The sequence below is a fragment of the Hypomesus nipponensis genome, chromosome 17, assembly GCF_054491055.1.
Source record: "Hypomesus nipponensis isolate SF chromosome 17, ASM5449105v1, whole genome shotgun sequence".
In the NCBI taxonomy this organism is placed as follows: domain Eukaryota; kingdom Metazoa; phylum Chordata; class Actinopteri; order Osmeriformes; family Osmeridae; genus Hypomesus; species Hypomesus nipponensis.
In genome coordinates this window covers 17,689,110-17,710,874 of record NC_140377.1, presented here as the reverse complement: position 1 = coordinate 17,710,874, position 21,765 = coordinate 17,689,110, and the positions used below count along the sequence as shown (strand labels likewise).

Genomic DNA, 21,765 nt, shown 5'->3' with positions numbered 1-21,765 from the left:
ACTTCTGTAAGCTTTCTGGCAGATGGGCTCTTCACCTTTATGTAAGCAAATCAAACGAAAGGAATTTTATCAGGCTGAAAATTGCATGAGGAATGTTATCGGGATCCAATTGTGTTGACTGGGCAACTGGCGTGAGTGAAGAAGGAAAAGGAGGAGGGAGGTTTTCAGAAAAAGAAGGGCACATGATTTAGCAGAAGCATGTGTGGGTGACTCAACTCAGGTGTGGCCCGACACAACGGTTCGTGGACCACGACACTCCGAACTGTCATTCTTCAGGAACCGCGACGTATTGAACATACTTCTTCAAACGGAAGACTACAAATTCTAACGTCAGTATTGCGAACCCAGACATCGCCGTAAGTTTTAACGACACAATCATAATTGGTCATAAAAAACCTTAAAACATTCTGGTACTTCCGCTGATTAAAGACGATTCTGGACATGTTTTATTAGTAGACATAGCCAAAAGTGCTTGCTAGCCTAGCTAGGCTACAGGCTAAGTTTAACAACTACTGTAGTTATCTGATTGCATTAGCACTAGGGAGTTAGCCTACATAGTTTTCTAGCGCAGTGTAGGTGGCTGTTTGCTGGCTAACGAGCGTTAGCTCGCTAGATTGTCGCTGATCTTATCTGGCTACTGCTGTTTCCAATTCTAGGCAACTTCGTTATTGTTTGCGAAGTTAACTACTGTTTGCAGGCTACTGTAGTTGCCAGGGTAATATAGTTTTCTGAACTAGACGGTATTTAACTGACCTTATCACCACTTGACAAATCCTGACTTCCTCTAGCGGGTTTGAGTTGACAAGATGAAAATAATTACATAATTTTATTTGCCCTGTGGCTGGAACACATACTTTTCTTTTTCAGAACATTGTTTGCTAAACTTGCTAGCTAAGTTAACTAGCGAGTAACGATAACCTCTTTACCCTAGAATGTATTCATATAAATTGATATTACGGTTTCTGCAACCCAAGTCAAATCTCAACACTGATTACACACCCAGTTTAGGAGCTTTAGCAGTAATGTTTTGGTGTACTACTACTACTAGCTACTACAGTAACGGGAATCAGCTATTTCTCTTTGATTCCCATTTCTTCTTCCATCCTTTTTAGTGATAGTCAACTACACTTTCCTGTTCTCATGAAAAATGACTGCTATGGCTGTATTTATTTGTTTCCCCCAGAGTTTAGGGCGAATTTCTGTTATGACAGTTTAGGTTATGCTTTCGTCCATCAATGTCCATATTGAAGTCAGAAAACCTTTTGGCCTCACCTTGCCTCTCCTTCACCCAGCTACCTAGTGAGTTCAAGTGGAAATTCATGGAAGCCTAGATGTGTGTCGAGAGGGTGCAGTAGTTAAATTTAGTATCACAGCTGTTATAAGGACAGGCTACACCAACAGTATTGACATAGTGGCAAAAGATCATCAGAAATGTATGACAATTCATTAAAGTGCCAGGCTTCAATGCTCATCTTCATATTGATTTACCATTTGTTAACTGTATCATTAACTTTCTCTCTCGTTCAGGGATTTTGGCAGGAAACAGACAAGCTAGCCACTTCTCTTTCACCTATAACCAAGGAGAGGAAGCGGAATCGAGAGATTGAGACCGGAGGCTGCTCAGTGGATTAAACTTCTGTGAAAAAGAAGTCTATTTTTGCTAAGAACTGCCAATTTGTGTCCCTTTTTCCGTACAGCTATGATACCAACACTGGAAGAGCGTATGGAAAAAAATAATGAATCTTTAACTGTAGTTAATGACCTATTTTGTGCGGACATGGAGGGAGGTGCAATTGCTTGATTGAATAGTCTTGAACTGTGTAGTGGAGACTTTCAAGCAAAGTCCATACTGCTGCTGCCATTTAACGTGGGGAACAAATATTTTAAAAATCTTAGGAACCAAGTGTTAAAACAATGCTACAGTGGACTGAGGGGAACAGAAAGAGGAGAAACTTGTTATGTCTGACTGGAATTAATTGGGAATCCCCGACATGTGTTAGTGGGAGGAACTGGAACTGAGGTGGGATCACAGGCCATAGACTCCCAAGTTAAAGAAGACTTTGGCACTTTGGAACACAGTGTCAACGGCAATAGAGTTGGACAGTGAAGATAAATGAGAAATTCAACAGGATAAAAAAATTAATCTTCTGCCTCTGAACTGCTACAGTATTTTACAAAAGTTAATTGTATTGGATCTAGGGAACACAGGATTCTGCTGCAGTATAACCACATTCATTGGAAGAGGAAGAGACATCCAACAGAGCTCTTTAACATGGCGGGAAAGGACTACAACCATCTCTTCAAGCTTCTAATCATCGGAGACTCCAGTCAGTGCATCTTAATGTTCAAATCCTGACAATAATGTTGAGTTATCCTTAAGTTTGCCACAATATCTAGACTTGTTTTGCAATTCACTTAGGCTAGATTTGAAACCTTGCATTGCCAGTAGGGTTGCAACATTTTGGGAATTTTGCTGCACAATCTTGGTTAAAAGAACCAGATTTAATGCAAATTCTGTTGAATTTCTACCCTGTGCATTCCTCCATCACATGCACAGATAATTTATAGAATCCTGCACACTACAGCAGGACTATTGAATTGCATTTGAGCCCAAGGACTACATCCAGTTAGTAAGTTTTGGGTATTAATAGGGTAAATATATTTGATGTATGGTATTAATATTTAACTAACAAATACAAGAACGTAGGTTTTAATTTATAACTCATAAATGTAGCTTTCTGACTGAGAAGTGTTCAATATTTCAGAAATTCCCCAGCTGAAGTTCCCATGGAAAGTTTCAAAAAATGAACCAGACTTTTTTGGCCCCTTTGGAACCCTAATTGACAGTAGTATTATGGTATAAAGGTTCCAGTCCAAATGCCTTTACTTTCACTCACAAGTATCAAGACTGGTGTAGAGGCTCATGCTTCATCGGGATTAGGGGTGGGGGAAAACTCGATTCACTTATGAATCGCAATTCAGTCTTCTAGCGATTCACAAATGTCAATTTTTTATTTTCTTCACTTAACTGCCCATCAAAGTCAAATAGAAACAACTAACACTAAATACTACACTGGAATCAAAGTAGGCATATATCTAATCGAAATTTGATTTAAAAAAAATCGAATTGTGACCCCAATAATCGATTCGAATCGTGAGGTACCAAGATTCCCATCCCTAATAGGGATGCAGCAATACAGTTAGCCCTCAGTTAAATACATACCTCGTTTTTTTTAACCACATTTTTTCACGTGTGGCAACAGTAAAATAACGGTTGGCATGGCGCGTCGTTTTGAAGGATGGGGTAATTTGGAAGATGAGGCGGAGGCGAATTATAATGCCTGTTTTTTGCGTCGGCAACAATTTCTTTGTGATAGATAACACCGCATGGATATTTATGATGACTTTGATTTATACCCGCGCTTTGCATGAGTAGAGATACAGAGAATTACCAACCTGCTAGCAGCAGACTTGCAACATGACACCGACAGAAACGGGGCCCAAGTCTGTCCCTAAAAGTGTGTGGCAGACTGGCACTAACATATTTTGCTACAGGATCATTTCAAAACTAGGTTGTGGATTCAATTCTCGTGCATACATCTACTGTATGTAGAGGAGAAGTTGCACTATCCTTGTGTCAGCGCTTTAACAACTATGTTCAGTTTCCAACACAGCCTGAGCCACAAAATATGACCCGTCAGAAACATCAGAAAACCGATATCCCCGACATACTTGGCTGTGTAGATGGCACCCACATCAAAATTAAGGGACCCAAAGACAACGAGAATTACTTTGTTAAGGGATACCACTCAATGAACACTCAGATTGTGTGTGATGCTGATCTTGTAATTATAAATTAGGTGATCAAATGGCATGGGGCAAAGCATGACAGCAAGTGTCAGTGAGAATGTGTGACAGTGACAATTCAGCACATACAAAGACCTGAAATGTAATGGAGTGGTGCATAGGTGTTCTGAAAAGCTGATGGGCCTGTTTGCACAGAAGCATACAATTACACTTAATTCCAACATCATTGCCTTCTTTACTTTAATCTCTACAGGCTCTGGATCCTCATCTAACTTGGTCTATACTGACTGGATACTGCAATACATTTATTAAGAACACAATATCTAAATATAGCTGCAAGCAGCAATGAAGGGGCCAAGCAGCATTTGATATGGAAATCTAAGCTAAAGCAGCAAAGCAAAATGTATAACAAAAAAAATCAGCTTTAAAAAAATCCCATTATACTTTTCGGCAACGCGGTGGCGCTACCCCGAAACTTTTGATTACCTTCACGGCGTTGCGCAAAAGACGTACAGTATACCAAGTTTTGTAACATGCCGATGCATTTGGTAAATGTTATTTTGAGACAAAATTTGACTATGACGCCATAGAGTTCAATCGTATCGTCTGCATCTAATGAATCCAATGATACCTCACTTAAGGAAAACGGTCTCATGGTTCAAAAGTTTTGGGCGTAAACACACCTCCAACTTTGACGCCTCGGTGGCACTATAGTGCTTCAGAGATCGACATTAAACTTGGTGACAATAATCAGGAGACGTTCCAAATCAGTGTGCCAAATTTCAAAACTTTTCACCAATCGGTTCTATGGGCTTCCATAGACTCCTAGTCCTAAGTATAATAATAATAAAACTAACAAAAACAATAGGTGCCACAGCTTCGCTGCTGCTCGGTCCCAAATAATAATTAGGGTTGCACCAATTCCAGATTTTTGGGGTTTGGCCGAATACCGAATCCACTGGTTAAGAGTCTGCCGAATACCAAATCCTACTCCTGTTCTCAGTCCATTAACACAGTAAACACATTAATGAAGTAAACAACGTCCATAGCAGTGTATTTTTTCATTTTATTTAAACTGTAAAAAAATAAAGACTGGGCAACATTATGCCAGGAAGACAACTGGGAAAAACTTTTTTCACTAATACCATATGCCTATCTCAAGATCCAATCAATATCCCAAATATTAGCCTTTTAGATTTCTTGATTTCTTTTGGATGTTTCATACACAAATGTTTTAACAGTGGAGATGTTGTGTATTGTTTAGGGTCCTTGCCACCACAAGACAAATTGGCATGGCAAATTGAACATATACAATGAAGCTCCCTTGATATTCCTCTCCACATGTAAAGTTGTGGTCCTTGTAGTTTCTTTCACTTGTATAAAACCAGGTGCTGAGGTCCAATTACAATGATATGATCCGCCATGTCCAATGTTCTGACAGTTGTGACATGGTCAACAACTTGCATTTCGATTGGTCAGATGTGCACATGATGCACGCAAAACCTTAACAATCTAACTGGGTCCAGAAAAAATTTAATGCTGCAAAATTGCTCAGAAAAATATTGTCACTGATGTGCAAGCTTGCAGTGTCTGGATACAGGTGCGAATTTATCGCTCAAAAGAAAAAAAACGAGTCTAGTGTGCAAAGGCCTTTTAGTGTGTTAATATCAACTTCTGTGCTCGGAGCAAGAGGCCTTCTCTTGCCTTTAGCACGCTTGGCTACTGGTGGTAGGTGGCTGCTGGAGTTATACATATGGGACTGTGTAGGCTTACTGATGACTACATTCAGTCTAGTAAAGGTGGGTTCTGGAGGTTGGAGGGATGCTGGCTCAAGCAGAAAGGCTTCTGCAGGTAGGGGGAGACTGTATGGTGGGTGAGGTTCGAGTGAATCAGGTGCAGGACCTTCTTCTGCTCTTCCCCACATGAAAGCCAATTAGGGGAATCCTCTTCAACCATTTCCAATACTAGAGATGAGAATGGTCCCATGTCTGGCTTTTGGTTCACCTCCTGTTGGGAAATTTCGTGGAAAGTCCTCAATGGCTTGTATCTTCAAGTCAATCCACTTCTTCCTCACTTCTTTTAACATACCTGTGCTCCACTCCTTTTGCATTATGGTGTCTGATATGCAAGCCCAAATGGAATCTGCAGATTAATTTGACCTTTTCTGCGGTTATTCAGACTGCAAATCTGTGGAATTATACTGATGCATAATGAGTTAATATAGCTTTAAAGATATTCAACCTTTTGGATAATTTTATTGCAAGATTTCTCCATTCTGATAAAGATCGCCCGAAAACTCCCTGGTTGACAACTATTTCCGTCTGAATTCTTCTGGGCTGAATCTTTACATTTTTGGCTAACATTTGAATCATGGCTACAGTAGCTAGTCTAACATGAGCGTTGCTGCATCAGTTTCAGGGTTGACAGACTTCCTTTGCTTACTAATCACAGAATAGACATACAATGAGTTGACAAGTTTATTTACATTTAGTCAATTAGCAGACACTCTTATCCAGAGCGACTTTACAGTAAGTACAGGGACATTCCCCCGAGGCAAGAAGGGTGAAGTGCCTTGCCCAAGGACACGTCATTTGGCACGGCCAAGAATTGATCCGGCAACGTTGTATTACTAGCCCAATTCCCAAACCGCTCAGCCACCTGACTCCCTCCCATTTAAAAAAAATCTGATGGTTTTCATCAGAATTCTGCGTGCTAATTTTGTATGGGCTTGCTGATGTTCTCCCATATGAGCAGGATGAGGATTTCTTCATGTGTGAAGTATTTTTTATTAAATGTTTTGTCCTATGGTCAGACATGGCCAAATCTCTGAAAAGGTACACAAACTAATGTCAACAGCATTAAACTATATTATTAGGCTAGGTCTAACTAGCAAAGCTTTTAATGTTAAATTAGACGGTAATGTTGCAGTTTTGGAAAGCAAATATAATCATTTTTTGCGGTTGTCTATGATGTATCAACATTGTCCCATATTGTCAGCCCGACAGCTCATTTGATATGATTTGACAACACGGTACTAAACACTGCATCAAGAATAGTGCTTTCCACTGATTGGCCACAGAAAGGTAAACGTCATAAATATTTTGATTAATGTGGACTTTACGCTAGTGTAGCTAAGATGAACCTTACATCTCCGTGGTGCAACCAAACATCGATACGTTTAAACTAGTTAGTTTGTCACTAAAGCTTTAAGATTTAGTGTGAACTTTGCACCCTAGACTAAGAGAGAATTTAAGCACAGCTACTGCAACAGGCTCCAGGAACATTAAGAAGGTTAAGGAGACAAATAATCTTTCTTAATTTTAAAGCTAAAAATCGACTATCTTAAGTGCCAGGTGAAAGAATATTTACTTGCAGGGTGGCGTTTCCTCATCTCAGCGAGTAGACTCCAGTGTTGCTAATTTAGCAACTGTGTCGCTAGATTTTGCCCCTTTTACCTTCCCTAGCGCCAAAAAATCTCATCTAGCGACCCGCAACTTTTCAGAGAGCCAATTGCGACTTTTGGTGAGATTTTTTGGCAACAGTGGTAGACTCAAGGGCACACAAACAGCCAGTTCAGAGAGAAATTAAACACACAGAAATTATTTCAAACAAAAAATGCAATTCTAAAGTGGGTATTGAACTGAGGATGTCGTACCGAACGGTTTGATATTCTATTGAGAATGGTGGCATCCCTAGTGCTTGACACTTTAAACATCTTCAATATTGACATGTATGCATTTAGCGTCTGCTAAATTTATAAATGTAAATCTTGTCACTGAATGATTCAAGCAATCAAGGTCAATTGGTGAAAAATGTAACTTACAAGTTGAACCTCTAAAGACTTGGGAAATGTTTTTTTTCAAGCCACTTGGCAGAATGTCAGTAAATCTCCTTACTATAATATAATTATAATGTTGAATAATGTTTTTATAGATTGGAAAACTACCAGACATATTGCTAGTCTTATCAAATATTGTTAGTGTAAATCAAATGGAAGATTTAATAAATTAATCAAATTAATTTGGTCTAATCCAGGGGTTCCCAATCCTGGTCCTCGGGCCTCCCTGCCCTGCATGTTTTAGAAGTTTCCCTGCTCCAACACACCTGATTCCAATGAATGGGTCGTTATCTAGTTATGCAGAAACCTGCTAATGACCCATCATTTGAATCAGGTGTGTTGGAGCAGGGAAACATCTAAAACATGCCGGGCAGGGAGGCCCGAGGACCAGGATTGGGAACCCCATCATTGGGAACTTTTTTTTTTAACCTGTAACTGGTAGGTTGGTTGTCGTGTCAGTACTGTGGAAAAGGGATGCTTGATTTCCTATTGACATTGTCATCACCTTCTACTTTCTACCTCTGTCTCAGATGTAGGGAAAAGCAGTCTACTGCTGCGGTTTGCAGACAACTCCTTCTCTGGTGTGTTGAAAGAGCTCTTATTTCTGGTGCTTTTATGAATGTCTAGTTTAGATATAATATTTGTTATGACTGCCCTTATTCATGTTTTCATTGGGAGGGGGGTTGAGTCAGGAAAACTAAACACTATTATCTTTGGTGACCTCAGGCAGCTACATCACTACAATCGGTGTGGACTTCAAAATTCGTACCATAGACATTGATGGGGAAAGAGTTAAACTGCAGATCTGGGACACAGCAGGGCAGGAGAGATTCCGAACTATCACATCCACGTAAGCCATCTGTTTATACTGTAAAACTGGGTCATGTTAGATTCACATAACTCATGCATACCTGCAAACTTGTCACTTTTTGGTGAAAATATCAGTTTTGAATGAAAAAAATATCATCCTCGTGAATTGTGTAGATCCGGACAGTTTTTATTTTAGGGGGGGGGGGGGTGGTGTTACAATTTCCCATAAACGGGAGTTTCAAAAACCTATTGCGGTCGTCTTCACAGTAAAGCATCTTTGGTGACACGTCAGGCAAGTCACCTGCAGCGTCTTCTTTGAAAAGGTTACAGTAGTCGGCTTGTTGACTCGTCATCTTGTCAGCTAACGTAAGATCAGCGACATGTGTTGCAGTAGCCTACCTACAATGTTGAAGCTAAATACGTTCGTAATTTCATTACGAACACGTAATGAAACAAGACCAATTGGTGTCTGGTTTAATGAGAAACACCTGCTCTGGCAGATCATTTAACGTTGATTTAATGCAGTCGGAGTTAGCCTTAACAAAAGTTTATGATCATGAAAAAGTAGCCCTGGTCCAGCACATCAAATATTGACAATTGTTTTCCAGAATGAGCGAGCTTAAAGAGAAGGACTATAGCACAGCTGGACTCCGGGCTAAGGTGCAAATGGAGCTGGGCCTGGCTAAAGATCAAGGTCAAGACCCATGTGAAGGGGATTTTGGCAAAAAAAATTGGGCCGCTACCCACATGGTTAGCTGTGTTGCTCATTCCACGAATGCACGATCCTTACTAGTTGTATCTTTCCAACGATATAAACACAATACCAATTGGTATTATTGAAGTGGAGGAATAATCGTCCAAAATAACGTTTCCGGACTTTTTTTGGTTTGTTGTTTTGACTATGTTACCTGACGTATTTTCCTTTATTTTCTTCTCGGGAGGGGGGGGGGGGGGGGGGGGGTGGGGCTGGGCTGGGCTGTATAAAATGTGTCACCTTTTTCAGCCCTTCAGAGTTTGCAGGTATGCTCATGACAGTGTGCCAAAATTATGTATTTTATTTGGTCATACAATCAATATTCTTTGAAAAACTTAATTTGCCATCCTTATTTACGCATTCTTTCTTGTCCCACAGATACTACAGAAACACCCATGGAGTAATCATTGTTTACGATGTCACAAATCCGGAATCTTTTGTGAATGTGAAGAGGTGGCTCAATGAGATTTCTCAGAACTGTGACAACGTTTGTAAGATTTTGGGTGAGTTTGGGCCCTCCATAGGTGTACTTTGAGTTTTAGGCAGTTCAAGATCATTTGATTGATGAATAATCCTGAAAATGTATAGGCAAGTGTGATATTATTGGTATGGTAATTATTTTTCAATTGTGTTGGTTAAGTAAAAGACTGTTAAATGTGAGTAAAGATGTATTAGGAAGAAAGAGATGTACTGTAAAAGTACCTCAAAATCTTTCTCACCCTCCATTCTTTTGTTTTACCTAGTGGGGAACAAAAATGAAGACCCCACCAGGAAACAGGTGGACACCCAGGATGCCTTGCGGTTTGGGGAGTCAGTGGGAGTCAGGGTGTTTGAGACAAGTGCCAAGGAGAACATTAATGTAGAAGAGGTGAGCTGGAAATCTGCCTTCTTACATTGGGGGTCCAGACAGATTCCAGATGGGGGTGTGGTGGGGGGTTGGGGTCAGTCTATCCTTATTACCTCTTTGTTCATTGTTGTAATCTCTGCTCCCACTTTCCATTTTTCCCCTCAGATGTTTATGGAATTCACTCACATGGTTCTCCGGGCAAAGAAGCAAAGCCAGATTCGTACAGAGAAAGAAAGGGAGAGAGAGAAGGACACGGTTCATATCAACTCACATAGAGACAGAGAAAGGAGGAAGAGGGGGAAAAAGTGTTGCTGAACTATAGGACCAATGAAGAAAACGACAAACAACTGTTGAGGCAATGGCCCTGTTTACATTTCCAAACATGATTGAGAGCAACTAATTGGGGAAATATCCCAACCTAGACTATTGAACATAACATGGATAATGGAGGTGTGTAAAGTAATGTTTTTTATACACAATTAATAGACTTATTATTGAATGGTTCTATGTTTTCAGAAGAGGCTACACTGGGTAAAAAGGGGTCTGGTTTGAAATGAATAGGATAGACCAAGGGAGAGTTCTGCCAAAGTCTATCACCACTGAATGGGGAAAAGACTGGAATTTATTTTGACTTTGCACTAAGAATGGGTGTCAAGATTGGGCAGTGAACCACTTATGTGCAAAACGTCTTTTGTAGTTATTTGTGTTTATTAATGTCATTTTATTATTGAAATGAAAACCACTTCTCAGAAATGTAAAAACGATCATTAAAACCCTAATCTAGCAACAGACTTAGCGTGTGTTCACACTTCCCAGGTTTGGTTTGGTTTGAACAAACTCTGGTGTGTTATATACTGCCTTTTGTTGGGCAGTATTGGTCCCAACGTCAAAAGGGGGGTGGGTATGTTGGTTCCAACACTAACCAATAGCATCGAAGAGTAGATGGTCCAAACGTGTCATCAATGAACAAAATTACATGTTTTCTAAGTAAGGGATAATGTATAGAACGCCGTTGTCATTATCGGGAAAATAAGAACGGCGTTCCATACATTATCCCAGTTATTACACGGCTACTTGCCCAAAAAATTACTTAACACAGTGTGTCTTTTTACAATTTATTTGTTACCATTTGTAGTATTGATCAGCAGAGAAATAGTTCGCCAAAGACGTTTAACTTCATAGACGTTGAACATTCTGGTGCTGACAAGTATGACAATATTCTTGTACCTATCAATGCGTGCACCATATGCCGTAGCTTTGGTCTTTGCCTTATAGCCCTAGCCTGCACTATAAGGCCGTGCAATAAATTAAATAAAAATGCAATTACTTGCTTTGGCGTTTGAGGAGCCATAGCCTGGTAACTAATGCTGGGGACACACTACAGGATAATCGGGCCGATTTCGGCCCTTCTGACAATCCTAGGTAACATATGTCCCAATTATCTGGATGGCTCCGCAGATTTGATCAGATGTTCCCTTGGTGTGAGGTGTGTTAAGAGTGACCACACACTGTAGGAGCAACATGGCTAAATCTAGGATTTTTTGTCCTCATGTTTGTGGTCTCTCAGAGTTTGAAAATCTTATAAGACTAAAAAAATCATATAGTGTGTCCCCAGCATAAGGTAGGTTACACCCGTACCTACTCTCCTCGTCCTGATTGGTCAGCTGTCAAAAAGGCACTTGACGTCACCCGGCGCTTTTCTGAAAAGTTGAGATTTTTTTTTTTTTTTTAAGGCGTCGGGCTCAGCGCTTTTTTAGAAGTTTTTAAAAAGCAACCTTTTTCCTTTTCCCATAGGGTTGCATGTAGCCTTCAGCGCCTTTTTCTGAAAAAAGAAGTAAAGTGTGAACACAGCCTAAGATTAGCTTCCATGTCGTTAGTTTTGGCCACAGGTAGCCTAAACCTAGCCTGGCTCCTTCGTACTTCCGCTCAATTTGGATTTTGCTTCTGTACAAATGAAATGTACGAGGGTCTGGTAAGGACCAGGCAAGCCTACACCATGGCCTACACAGTTTCCACCAGAGCCTGTTTAAGAAGAGCCTGCCACTCCATATTAAGCCTCATTGTACCAAATTTTGTTGCAGTTCCACTGGGAGTGATCGCGGTCGAGTGCAAAATGAATGGGAGTCTATGGAACTAAATGGCTAAATTTGTCTATTTCGCTTGATTGTCGTTGAGAAATCTCAGATTTGACTGTAGTTTTTGCATGTTCAACATGGATTACAGGTCAAAAGTTGGATGAACGAGTACTTATGTCCTTTTGATTTCTTACAGGGTAAGTCGTTGTTGCCCATAACACTAGCATTCTGCTAATGTATGCTGATTGGTAAGTGAAGGACTGACTACGACGAGAGATCCCGCTTGATGACATCCGAAGCAGAACCAGAATGTCAGAGCATTAGCAACAACATTAGCAAGCCAAAACTCTTTTTAGCATGTGTATTGACAGGGAGAGCCTAACCTGTCAGCTGTGTTGTCGATGCCTCGAGAAAAAAGTGGAAGAAACCAGAGCTTGCCGTCAAGCAGTAGCTCTGGTTGTACGATGTGTATGACGTCAATTACATTTTCAAAGGCTTTTTTGAACAGAAAGGTGACTTTCAAAAAATTTAATACCCAGGGTGTGTATTTTTTCTGCATCCTTTCAAAGTCAGAATTCAAATTACTAGAAAAAAAATATATCCTGAGAAAAGTGGATTTTGAGTAGCCTGGCTGCCAGCCCAACTTTTCACCGCCCACAAAAAAATTTGGTCGGGAAGTTGGGTCTGGAGGGTCTCGTATTGGGAACGACTACATAGAACCAGGATCTGGGCGGACCAATGAAATTGCCAGGACGGGCTTTATACAATGATGGACAGATGATCAACAGTAACGTAATTAACAACGTCACGAAAGAGCCCTTGGGTTGAATTTGTTTTCAACAAACAACATATTACCAGAGAATGTCTAATATAGAGAGAACTGCCACTCTCGGGAAACTTCTGGGTTCTGAACTGGTTGAAATTCCATGTGAGGGCGCTAACGAGCGAGTGCAGAATGAATGGAGGTCTATGGAGCAGTACCCCTCAAAATCCACTTTTCTCAGGATATAATTTTTTGTCCAGTAATTTGAATTCTGAATTCGAAAGGGGAGGCCAAAAAAATACACACTGCCGGGTTTTAGATTTTTTGAAAGTCGCCTTTCTGTTCTAAAAAGCTTTTGAAAATGTCATTGACGTCATACACATCTTACGACCAGAGCTACTGCTTGACGGCAAGCTCTGGTCACTTACTTTTTTCTCTCAGGGCATCGACAACGCAGCTGACAGGTTAGGCTCTCCCTGTCAATACACATGCTAGAAAGAGTTTTGGCTTGCTAATGTTGTTGCTAATGTTGCTTATGCTCCGACATTCTGATTCCGCTTCGGATGCCATCAAGCGGGAGCTCTGGTCGTATCAGTCCTTTACTAACTAATTAGCAGAATGCTAGCGTGTTATGGGCAACAACGACTCACCCTGTAAGAAATCAAAAGGACATGAGTACTCGTTCATTCAACTTTCGACCTATAATCCATGTTGAACATGCACAAACTACAATCAAATCTGAGATTTTTCCACTACAAATTTAGCCGTTTAGCTCCATAGACTCCCATTCAACATGCACTCGCTCGCGATCACCCCCAGTGGAACTCTGGTGGAACTGCAGCCAAATTCGGTACAATGGGGCTTAATAGGGAGTGGCAAGGCTCTCCTTAAACAGGCTCTGATATTACGTTGCTCTGATTGGTTGTAGGTCTATCCAATTGAGCGTAGAGGCATTTGTTTTACGAGTTCGGTTGAAACACTCCCCGTAGTCACAGTCCAACTGAGTTTTCAGACTCAAATTCTGACTAGAATTATGATTATGACAACGTCAGGCTAGATTTTGAGGGGTAATAGCTCCATAGACCTCCATTCATTCTGAACTCGACCGTTAGCGCCCTCATATGGAACTTGAGTGGAACTGCAACCAGTTCAGAACCCGGAAGTTTACCGAGAGTGGGAGTTCTCCCTTTATTAGACATTCTCTGGTTGGGTTTAATTGGTTTTCAACAAACAACATATTACGTTGCTCTGATTGGTTGTAGGTCTATCCAATTTAGCAAAGAGGCATTTTTTTCCGGGTACGGTTGAAACACACTCCATACTCAGTCCAACGGAGCAGTTTCTTATGACTGGAATTACCTATGACAACGGGGGTCTGATCAAGGCCTACTTCGAGGTGTCTCAGTTAAATAGGTCCCCAGCCGGTTTATGGAACCAGCGTAGGTCGCAGTTGGCTATCGTAATGCAACAACGAAAATGGCTGCAAAGAGCGAGTGAGTTTGCTGATCTTAGTGTGTTTATTGAGATTACATATATTAAGGAAAACGCGCAAGTGATTCACCAAATAAGTACTGTATATGATTAGATACATGTTTTCTAACGTTAAAACGTCTGCGGGAATTTAAGATTGTTTGCTAGCTAGCACTAAGTAGATGGTTACATTTGCTAACGTTAACAAGTAACCATAAATATCCTACAGCTAGCTAGACTATATCTTGTAGCTAACAATCTGACCACGTATTGCTGGTCAGTGATTTGATGTCGCTAGCTAGCTATGGTTTGTGTTTGTACGTGTATGTAGCCTTCGTGATCAAGTTTGACATGTATTGCAGGTTAGCTAGACTAAGCACAATAACAAAGTTGTTCGCTACAAATTCTTAAATTATGCAAGCTTGGTTCGTACTGTACCGTACTGTAGTGATTGTGCTAGTAAACGATTAATCTATGCTGACCCCACGGTCATGCATTCATGTAAGTTATTGTAGTCACCCCCACTTTGTACTTCGCTTCTGTCTGTCAATTAGAGTATGTCAACTCCCAAGGTACCCATCAATAAATGTGTACAGTATTATGACAGCATTTTTTATTCAGTCTGTCAGTAAATGTAGCACTACGGATAACAAACGGTGACATATTTACAGCGTGCTGTCTGAAATTGAGGTGCTTCAGTCAATTTACCTGGAAGAACTGCAAGTTATCAAGAGAGATGACGGGTGAGTAAATATCCTGTACTAACAGGATATTAGTACAGAATGTGCAGACATTCAATATAAATTACATTGAGTTAAGAATTGCACAGGGTGACTGCCACAAAAAAAAATCGGAAAAGTGAGTTTTGCTATTCAGGGGCGTTTCTACACGGGGGCCTACAGGGGCCAGTGCCCCTGTAAAATTGTGCCTGCCCCCCCTGAGTTGGCAAAAAAATAAAGTATTTTTTTTTAACTCGTTTTTCTTGTAGTAGTCATCATGAATTGAGGAAGGGACCTTTTTTGCCCCAGTAGTTAAAAAAGTTAGAGAAACATGTCAAGGTATTGAGAGAGTTGAGGAGCTGGAAGAGGGAGACCCAGAGCATTTTGTATGATTTTAATGTAAAGCAAAATTAAAGTATTTAATGTTTAAATATCATTTGTTTCCGTTTTTAATGTGCCCCTCTGATTAAACTCTGGCCCCCCCAGTAAAATGTGTATAGAACCGCCGCTGTTGCTATTGCTCATTGCACTTCACGTCAATTATATAATGTCACCGTCTGGGACTGTGGGACAATTTATTTGGTCGGAGTGGGCGCCCTAATTCTAGTTTGGGAACTAGGCAGGCTGCCGGCAGGTCTCCCACTCAGAAGTATGATATGGGGGAGGGGGACGGGGATAGGTTGGCCCCAGGTCTCTTCACTGGATGCCGGAGGAAGGGGCGAACGGGGGAATCTATCAAATAGCAAACCTCTAACTTTGTACAGTAATGCAATTAGTAAATTCTGACACACTATGAGTTGTACCTGCGTGAAGTTGGCCCCGCACCCAACTCAAAACATTGTCAAAATCGTTAACAAATAATATTTTTACAAGCTAAAACCGCCACTGCTTATTGATATACTTGTAAAGAGCATGCATTAAACCAAGGTAATATACAATACCATTGCTAGCCATCTTAATGCGCACTGCTCTTTCACTAATCAATTTAGAGCAAGCAGTGGTTGTGAACTTGGATATTTGCTTACTCATAGATCAATAATTTTTCAATGAGGAAGAAAGCGTAGATGTGCTCCTAGACACTTTTCAGAGTGTTTCAATACTTTTTATGTGGGAACCATCTTAAAGAAAATATTAATCATAATTGTTGGGGGACTTTAATACTGCTTCACTTTAATTTGTGAATTGATTATCTTTCCCAAAGTTTGGTGCGTGGCCATTTGGTAACATTGGTAACAAGTCAGTCACACAGTTTACATTATTTTAGAACAAAAGATACAGTGCACAATTGTTCGATGTTCACATGTTATGATATAACTGGTAGTGGACTGAGTTTGAGTGTGTGACATTATGTGCATACTGACATTGTCCTTGAACATATCTGCAGGGGATGGGAGGTGAGCTTGGTGTTACACCCTTCCACGGCTGAAGACTCCCTCTCTCAGTTTGTCCGACTCACCCTAACTTTGAGTTTAGACTCTCAGGTATTACCACATGAATCCATCACAAAAAACAATGAGTTCCATTTTCTTACATGAAGCTGGTATTGGCCCTTCCTAGGTTGCGGTCTTTACAGATATGAGAAATGTACAATATTGTCATACAGTTCTTTGTTTTGTGTTAACTCATGCTTATTTTAGATAAGACAGTGTGCACTGTGCCACATTCTGAAATAGTCCCAGTTTCCCAGACTTGGATTAAGTCTAGTTCTAAAGTAAGAGAAAAATTCAGTGAAGATCTCCATTGAAAAAGGTTTTAGTTCTAGGATTAGGCTTAATCCATGTCTGGGAAACTGGTGTTGTCAGCCCCATCAGGTTATAACAAAAACACATTTCCTATCACTACCCTGGTGGTTGATAATTTTTCTTGCTCATACCACACTGTAATACCACAGCCTCTTGCCAAGTGTGAACCATCCAAATGTTCTAGGCTGATGTCTTTCTTGTCCTGTCAGTACCCATCTTCTCCTCCCTGCATATCCATACATTACCCCAGGGGGCTTTCCGATGACAAGCTGAGAAGGTAACTAGATTGAATCTTTCGGAATACTTTGCTTTTGGTTAAGTGCATTTTAATAAAATCAAATTCATATTTCATATGGCCCTTTATTGGGTCCTGTTTTAGTCTAGTATGCACAATTTACAATTTGACATCTGTTAATATTTTTTTTACTGTATTGTAATTGTAATGCTGAGCAACGACTCTATTTGCTCTAAACTTTCCTATCTGTATGTCCTGTCATTTAATTAATTTCCTGCCCTCCCTCCATTTCTCTCTCAGCGTGCAAAATTGTCTGCAAACAGAGGCAGAGTCTTGTCTGGGTTCACCTGTGTTGTACCAGCTTATTGAGGTGAGTTATTTTACACAGCTTGTTAAAGCTGGGATGTTGTGGCTTTATGCCACCTTGCTGTTCTTTGTAAAAAGTACATACATTGAATGGGGGGTCATTGTTGTACTAGCAATAAGGTGGCAGCAGAAGTAGTCACAGAGCTGAATCGACATCTGTGTAAAAGGGACAGCCGGCGTGCAATAAAAGCACACACAAGGCAGCATTATGATGGCTTTGTTTGGTTCAGTCTAAACAAGCAAAGCTGGCAGATTGACTGGTCTTCATTCCTGCAATATTGTGGGATTTGTATAAAAGGGGCTATAATTTGTGTCATTATCCTGCATACTACCTTTGTGAAGACTAGTATGCTTAGTTTCAGATCAAGTACTTTGACAATTTCCTCCCTTAATTTTCCTGTATCTTAGAAAGCCAAAGAGATTCTGACTGAGAGCAATATTCCCCATGGAAACTGCGTCATTTGTCTTTATGGATTTAAGGTAAGTTGATGTATCCATTTTGATTGTAGTCATCAAGCCAGTTAGTTTGACATCTTCACTTTTAATACTGGATTTTAACTGTATGAGCAAGTAAAATAAATGCATGTCAAATATGTTCCCTCCCTAATGAGCCGATCTTCATCTTTCTGGGAAGTCCTACAAGCAGTTTTTACCGAAAGTTGACAAAAATATATAAAATAAATATATATATATACGCGGTTGGTGTGTATGCTTGCTGGTTTGTTTGACCAGGAAGGGGAAGCGTTCACAAAGACAAGCTGTTACCACTATTTTCACTCCTATTGCTTGGGCCGCTACATCACCTACTCTGAGAACGAGCTACGAGAGCGGGAGAAGGAGCTGGAGGAAGATAAATCCAGGGAGAAGTTGGACGAGGTGAGTCAACAAGGGGGGGGGGGGGGGGGGGCGCTGTGAAGCGCGTGTCCTTGCTATTCTCCGACATGCACTCAATGCACAACAATCACTGCTGATAGACGGCCTAAAATCTTGTACAGCCCTTTTTCTGATACCGTGCCGCCACGACAAAATTAACATAGGGGTAACACTGGATTACATTTGAAACATCCAGCCTTGTGGAAGTTGTCTTGTAGCAGTTACATGACATTAAGCATTCTCCCTTCCTGTTTTTTTGCCTCTTGTAGGAGCTAACAGTTGTTTGTCCAGTGTGTAGAGAGCCTTTCACTTATGATGTTGACCAACTTCTGATGTCCCCTGCCCCATGCTTTCCAAAGGTGAACCTCGAATTACACTTGTACTGTTGTCTGTCTTTGCAGATTCATTGTCCTTTTTTGCAAATGTATGTTGGCAGAAAGTCTTAAAATCTGTATCTTGAACTCAAACACACTGCCTAAGCAACAATAATCATAGTTTTCAGCTATTTTGATGAGCTAGTTGTGAGTTAGTTCGAACCAAAACTGTACTATACTGTAGCGAGTGGTACGTGCCAGTGGAGCGAGTGGTACGTGCCAGCGCCTCCACTGGTACGTGCCAGTTACTGTTATGTTGATAGTGGTACGCAAGTGTCTTGTGGCCGTTGCATTGGGTGTCTTGCAGCTTTTGTTTACTGTCATGTAACTTCCCCGCGGCCTTTTTAGAATAGGAGAACAGGCTATAAACTTTTATTTTTGTGTGGCGGCCTGTGGAAACCCGTGGATGTCGCGGCCTCTCATTGGTCATAAAAGATCTAAAATCGTTTTTGTCAAAATTGACATTTTAGATGTTTTGTATAGTTGACACCCTAAACTTCATTGTAATGTACAAAAAGTATATGATTACTTATGAAAAACTGTCAATTTCAATGTTTTTTGGACATGTCAGCGAGCAAGATTTTCAAGCCATGTCAAATCAAATGCTCAGTTTTCCTGCTCTTTTGAGTGCTGCAGCAGCCCCTAACAACTGATCAATGAAGTCAGGCTGTTAAACTTAAAAATAACTTGCTGAGAAGTTATTCATGTAGCTTATACTTAAACTGACATTTATATTTACAACCTCATTACGAACAAAAGGATTTTCTGTCTTATAACTTTTTGACACAGGTCGACTTTAAAATGATGTAACTTCAGTTGTGATAAAGATATCTGAGTGATTTAAACAGATTTGCATCCAGGAGAGTTTGTAGTTTCCAATATGTATAATACCCAGAAAGTACATTTGCAATCATGGGTGTCATTTATTTACATGGTTCTTCATATGAAAATAATGAACTATTATTAACAACTATATTTTCTCAGAGTATCGAAATGCAAATGTAGGATGCATAGAAATGCAATGCAACTGCCACGAGACACTTGCGTACCACTGTCAACAGAACAGTAACTGTCATGTGCCAGTAGAGGCACTGGTATGTACCACTAGCTACTTTCACGTATCACTCGCTCCACTGGCACGTACCACTCGCTACAGTACAGTTTCGGTTCTAACCTCTACTGCTGGTTGTTCAAGTTCAAGATTGTTGACTGGATGTCTTGAAATCAGATGGAGGGAGCAATGCTTGGAGCGGAGTTTCGGAAGAAGTGGCGGGAATATCAGACCCTTTTGGAGCGACAGAAGGCCAAGGGTGGCATTATTGACCCGGAGGCCGAGTCTAACCGCTTCCTCATACATATTAATGAGGTAGGGACACAGATGCTTATGACGTGTCTTTTGTAAGTAAACCTGAAGTTTCTTGTGAGTAAAACTGAAGTCTTATAATCTTATCACCTGAGGAAAAAAATTGTTGTCCATCTTCAATGGAATGGTGTGACTTTAAGTTCAGGTTCTGGGTTTATAAATATTAGACAACCAGCTAATTGGAAAGAAAGTAACTCACACATCGACAAGAATAATAACTAGTTTAGATACACAATGGTAGTTATAGTCAATACTGAGGCATGAAGGTCAGTGGGCACAATTTTGTTAATAAAAACAAAACAAAGATAACATGCAGCCAACACTCAGACACATGACTGTAATCAGTACACAATAGAGTTACAGCAGGAAAAGAGTTATATGAATAAATAATAGCAATAGCTGATCTACACATTGTGATTAACATAGGAAATACTTCTCCCACATCACTTTTGTCTTTTACAGCCTGATACAAGTGATGGCACTGAAGTTGATGTCAACCTGAGCCAATCTCTGCCCTCCCATCCTGCTGCTTTTCAAAATCAAATAAGTGCCACTCAAGATCAGCAGCACTCTGGCCAATCACATCGCAGGAGCGGTCCAGGTCACAGGCGACAGGGTCAATCTAAAAGGTTCAGGAGAGCAGGAGGGGGGAGGCCTAATAATTGGATACCTACTCCTCCCACGGAGCACCTGGAAAAACTCACTCTGTCATCAGTGAAACATGACCACTTCCAGAATTTTCCTGCATATTGTTCTGATGCACCAACAAAAGTAAAGCTTCAGGGTAGCCCAAGCCATCAGAAACCAGGAAACTCACAGCTAACCCAACCATTGAAGGCAGAAGGGGAGGGCTACGTAGTCCTAAGCCAACAAGGAGTTCCGGAATCTGGAAATGGACATTCCGGCAGCAAATTAAGCCTAGATGATTCAAAAACCGATGGCCAAAGAGGTGCTCAAAACTCTGAGAGGGGACGTAGGAAGAGATGGGGGCCTCGTTCGGGTCAACAGCCTGGCCAATGGCAGGAGAGGCGTTGCAGAGGAACTGACCAATGGGATGACCCGGAGGGCCTGTACCACCACCCCTGGGCTGGGCGAGGGGAGAGGAGTAGGGGCAGAGTCAACAGTCCTCGTAGTAGAGAAGGCAGGTCTCGCCATGGAAACGAGAGAGTCTTCTATCAGAAAGTGATGGAGGGCGAAGTGGGGAGGAAGGGGGTGCTATGACAAAGGGCTGTAGAAGGACCTACGAACATATGTATACTAACCTCAATAATCAGCTTGTGTATAAAGTTATACTTCAACAATGAAGTTCACTGTCAAGTCTTTCATTTCATTGCATCTCTGTTTTATTGCTTATTCATAACTTTCATGTACTCCTTAGGGATAAACAATGACTGTGCCAGATATTACAAATATTATGATGTGGGATTTGAAACATCAGCATCTCATTTGAGTAAACCTTTGGTTAATCAACAAACATTTGTGCCTTTTCTTTTAAGCTCTCAGGTAAATCTTGTGACAAGGTAGTGAAGTATACATCAACAGGGTTGGTTTAATTGAAGTTAACTTCTTTTTTGTTTCTTTTTTTTAATGCTCTTTTCTGCCTTTCCCTTTTCTGTGAGCCTAATATCTTCCACCCTTCTATGAAGAGTTGTCGTATCAGAGTTCAGGGATCTTTTTTTTCTACCTCAACCCAGGCATAACAAAAGTGTCAGTGCAAGTAAGTAGAGTG

The 21,765-nt window shown here is 40.7% G+C and overlaps 2 protein-coding genes across 5 annotated transcripts; both read left to right on the top strand.

Annotated features, from left to right (window-relative positions):
• The first annotated feature begins 114 nt into the window (after positions 1-114).
• LOC146253772 (ras-related protein Rab-35) lies at positions 115-10,843 on the top strand. Of its 4 annotated transcripts, none has more exons than XM_084676610.1 (8): positions 115-356; positions 1,528-1,721; positions 2,200-2,327; positions 8,176-8,226; positions 8,372-8,495; positions 9,588-9,712; positions 9,953-10,077; positions 10,222-10,843. In XM_084676610.1, exons 3-8 carry the CDS (start codon positions 2,273-2,275, stop codon positions 10,369-10,371), a joined length of 630 nt encoding a protein of 209 aa, XP_084532736.1. In that variant the 5' UTR covers positions 115-356; positions 1,528-1,721; positions 2,200-2,272; the 3' UTR covers positions 10,372-10,843. The 4 variants fall into 4 exon arrangements, with proteins under 4 accessions (XP_084532736.1, XP_084532734.1, XP_084532735.1 ...); XM_084676608.1 differs by adding an exon at positions 1,212-1,299 and having other exon boundaries at positions 1,528-2,327; XM_084676609.1 differs by having other exon boundaries at positions 115-329; positions 1,528-2,327.
• Positions 10,844-14,060: 3,217 nt separating this feature from the next.
• On the top strand, positions 14,061-21,341 carry rnf25 (ring finger protein 25). Its single transcript, XM_084678498.1, has 10 exons — positions 14,061-14,387; positions 15,036-15,107; positions 16,468-16,564; positions 17,035-17,102; positions 17,361-17,430; positions 17,835-17,906; positions 18,159-18,302; positions 18,569-18,658; positions 19,902-20,039; positions 20,499-21,341. The coding sequence occupies exons 1-10, from the start codon at positions 14,371-14,373 to the stop codon at positions 21,255-21,257; spliced, it is 1,527 nt and encodes a 508-aa protein (XP_084534624.1). The 5' UTR covers positions 14,061-14,370; the 3' UTR covers positions 21,258-21,341.
• The last annotated feature ends 424 nt before the right edge of the window (positions 21,342-21,765 follow it).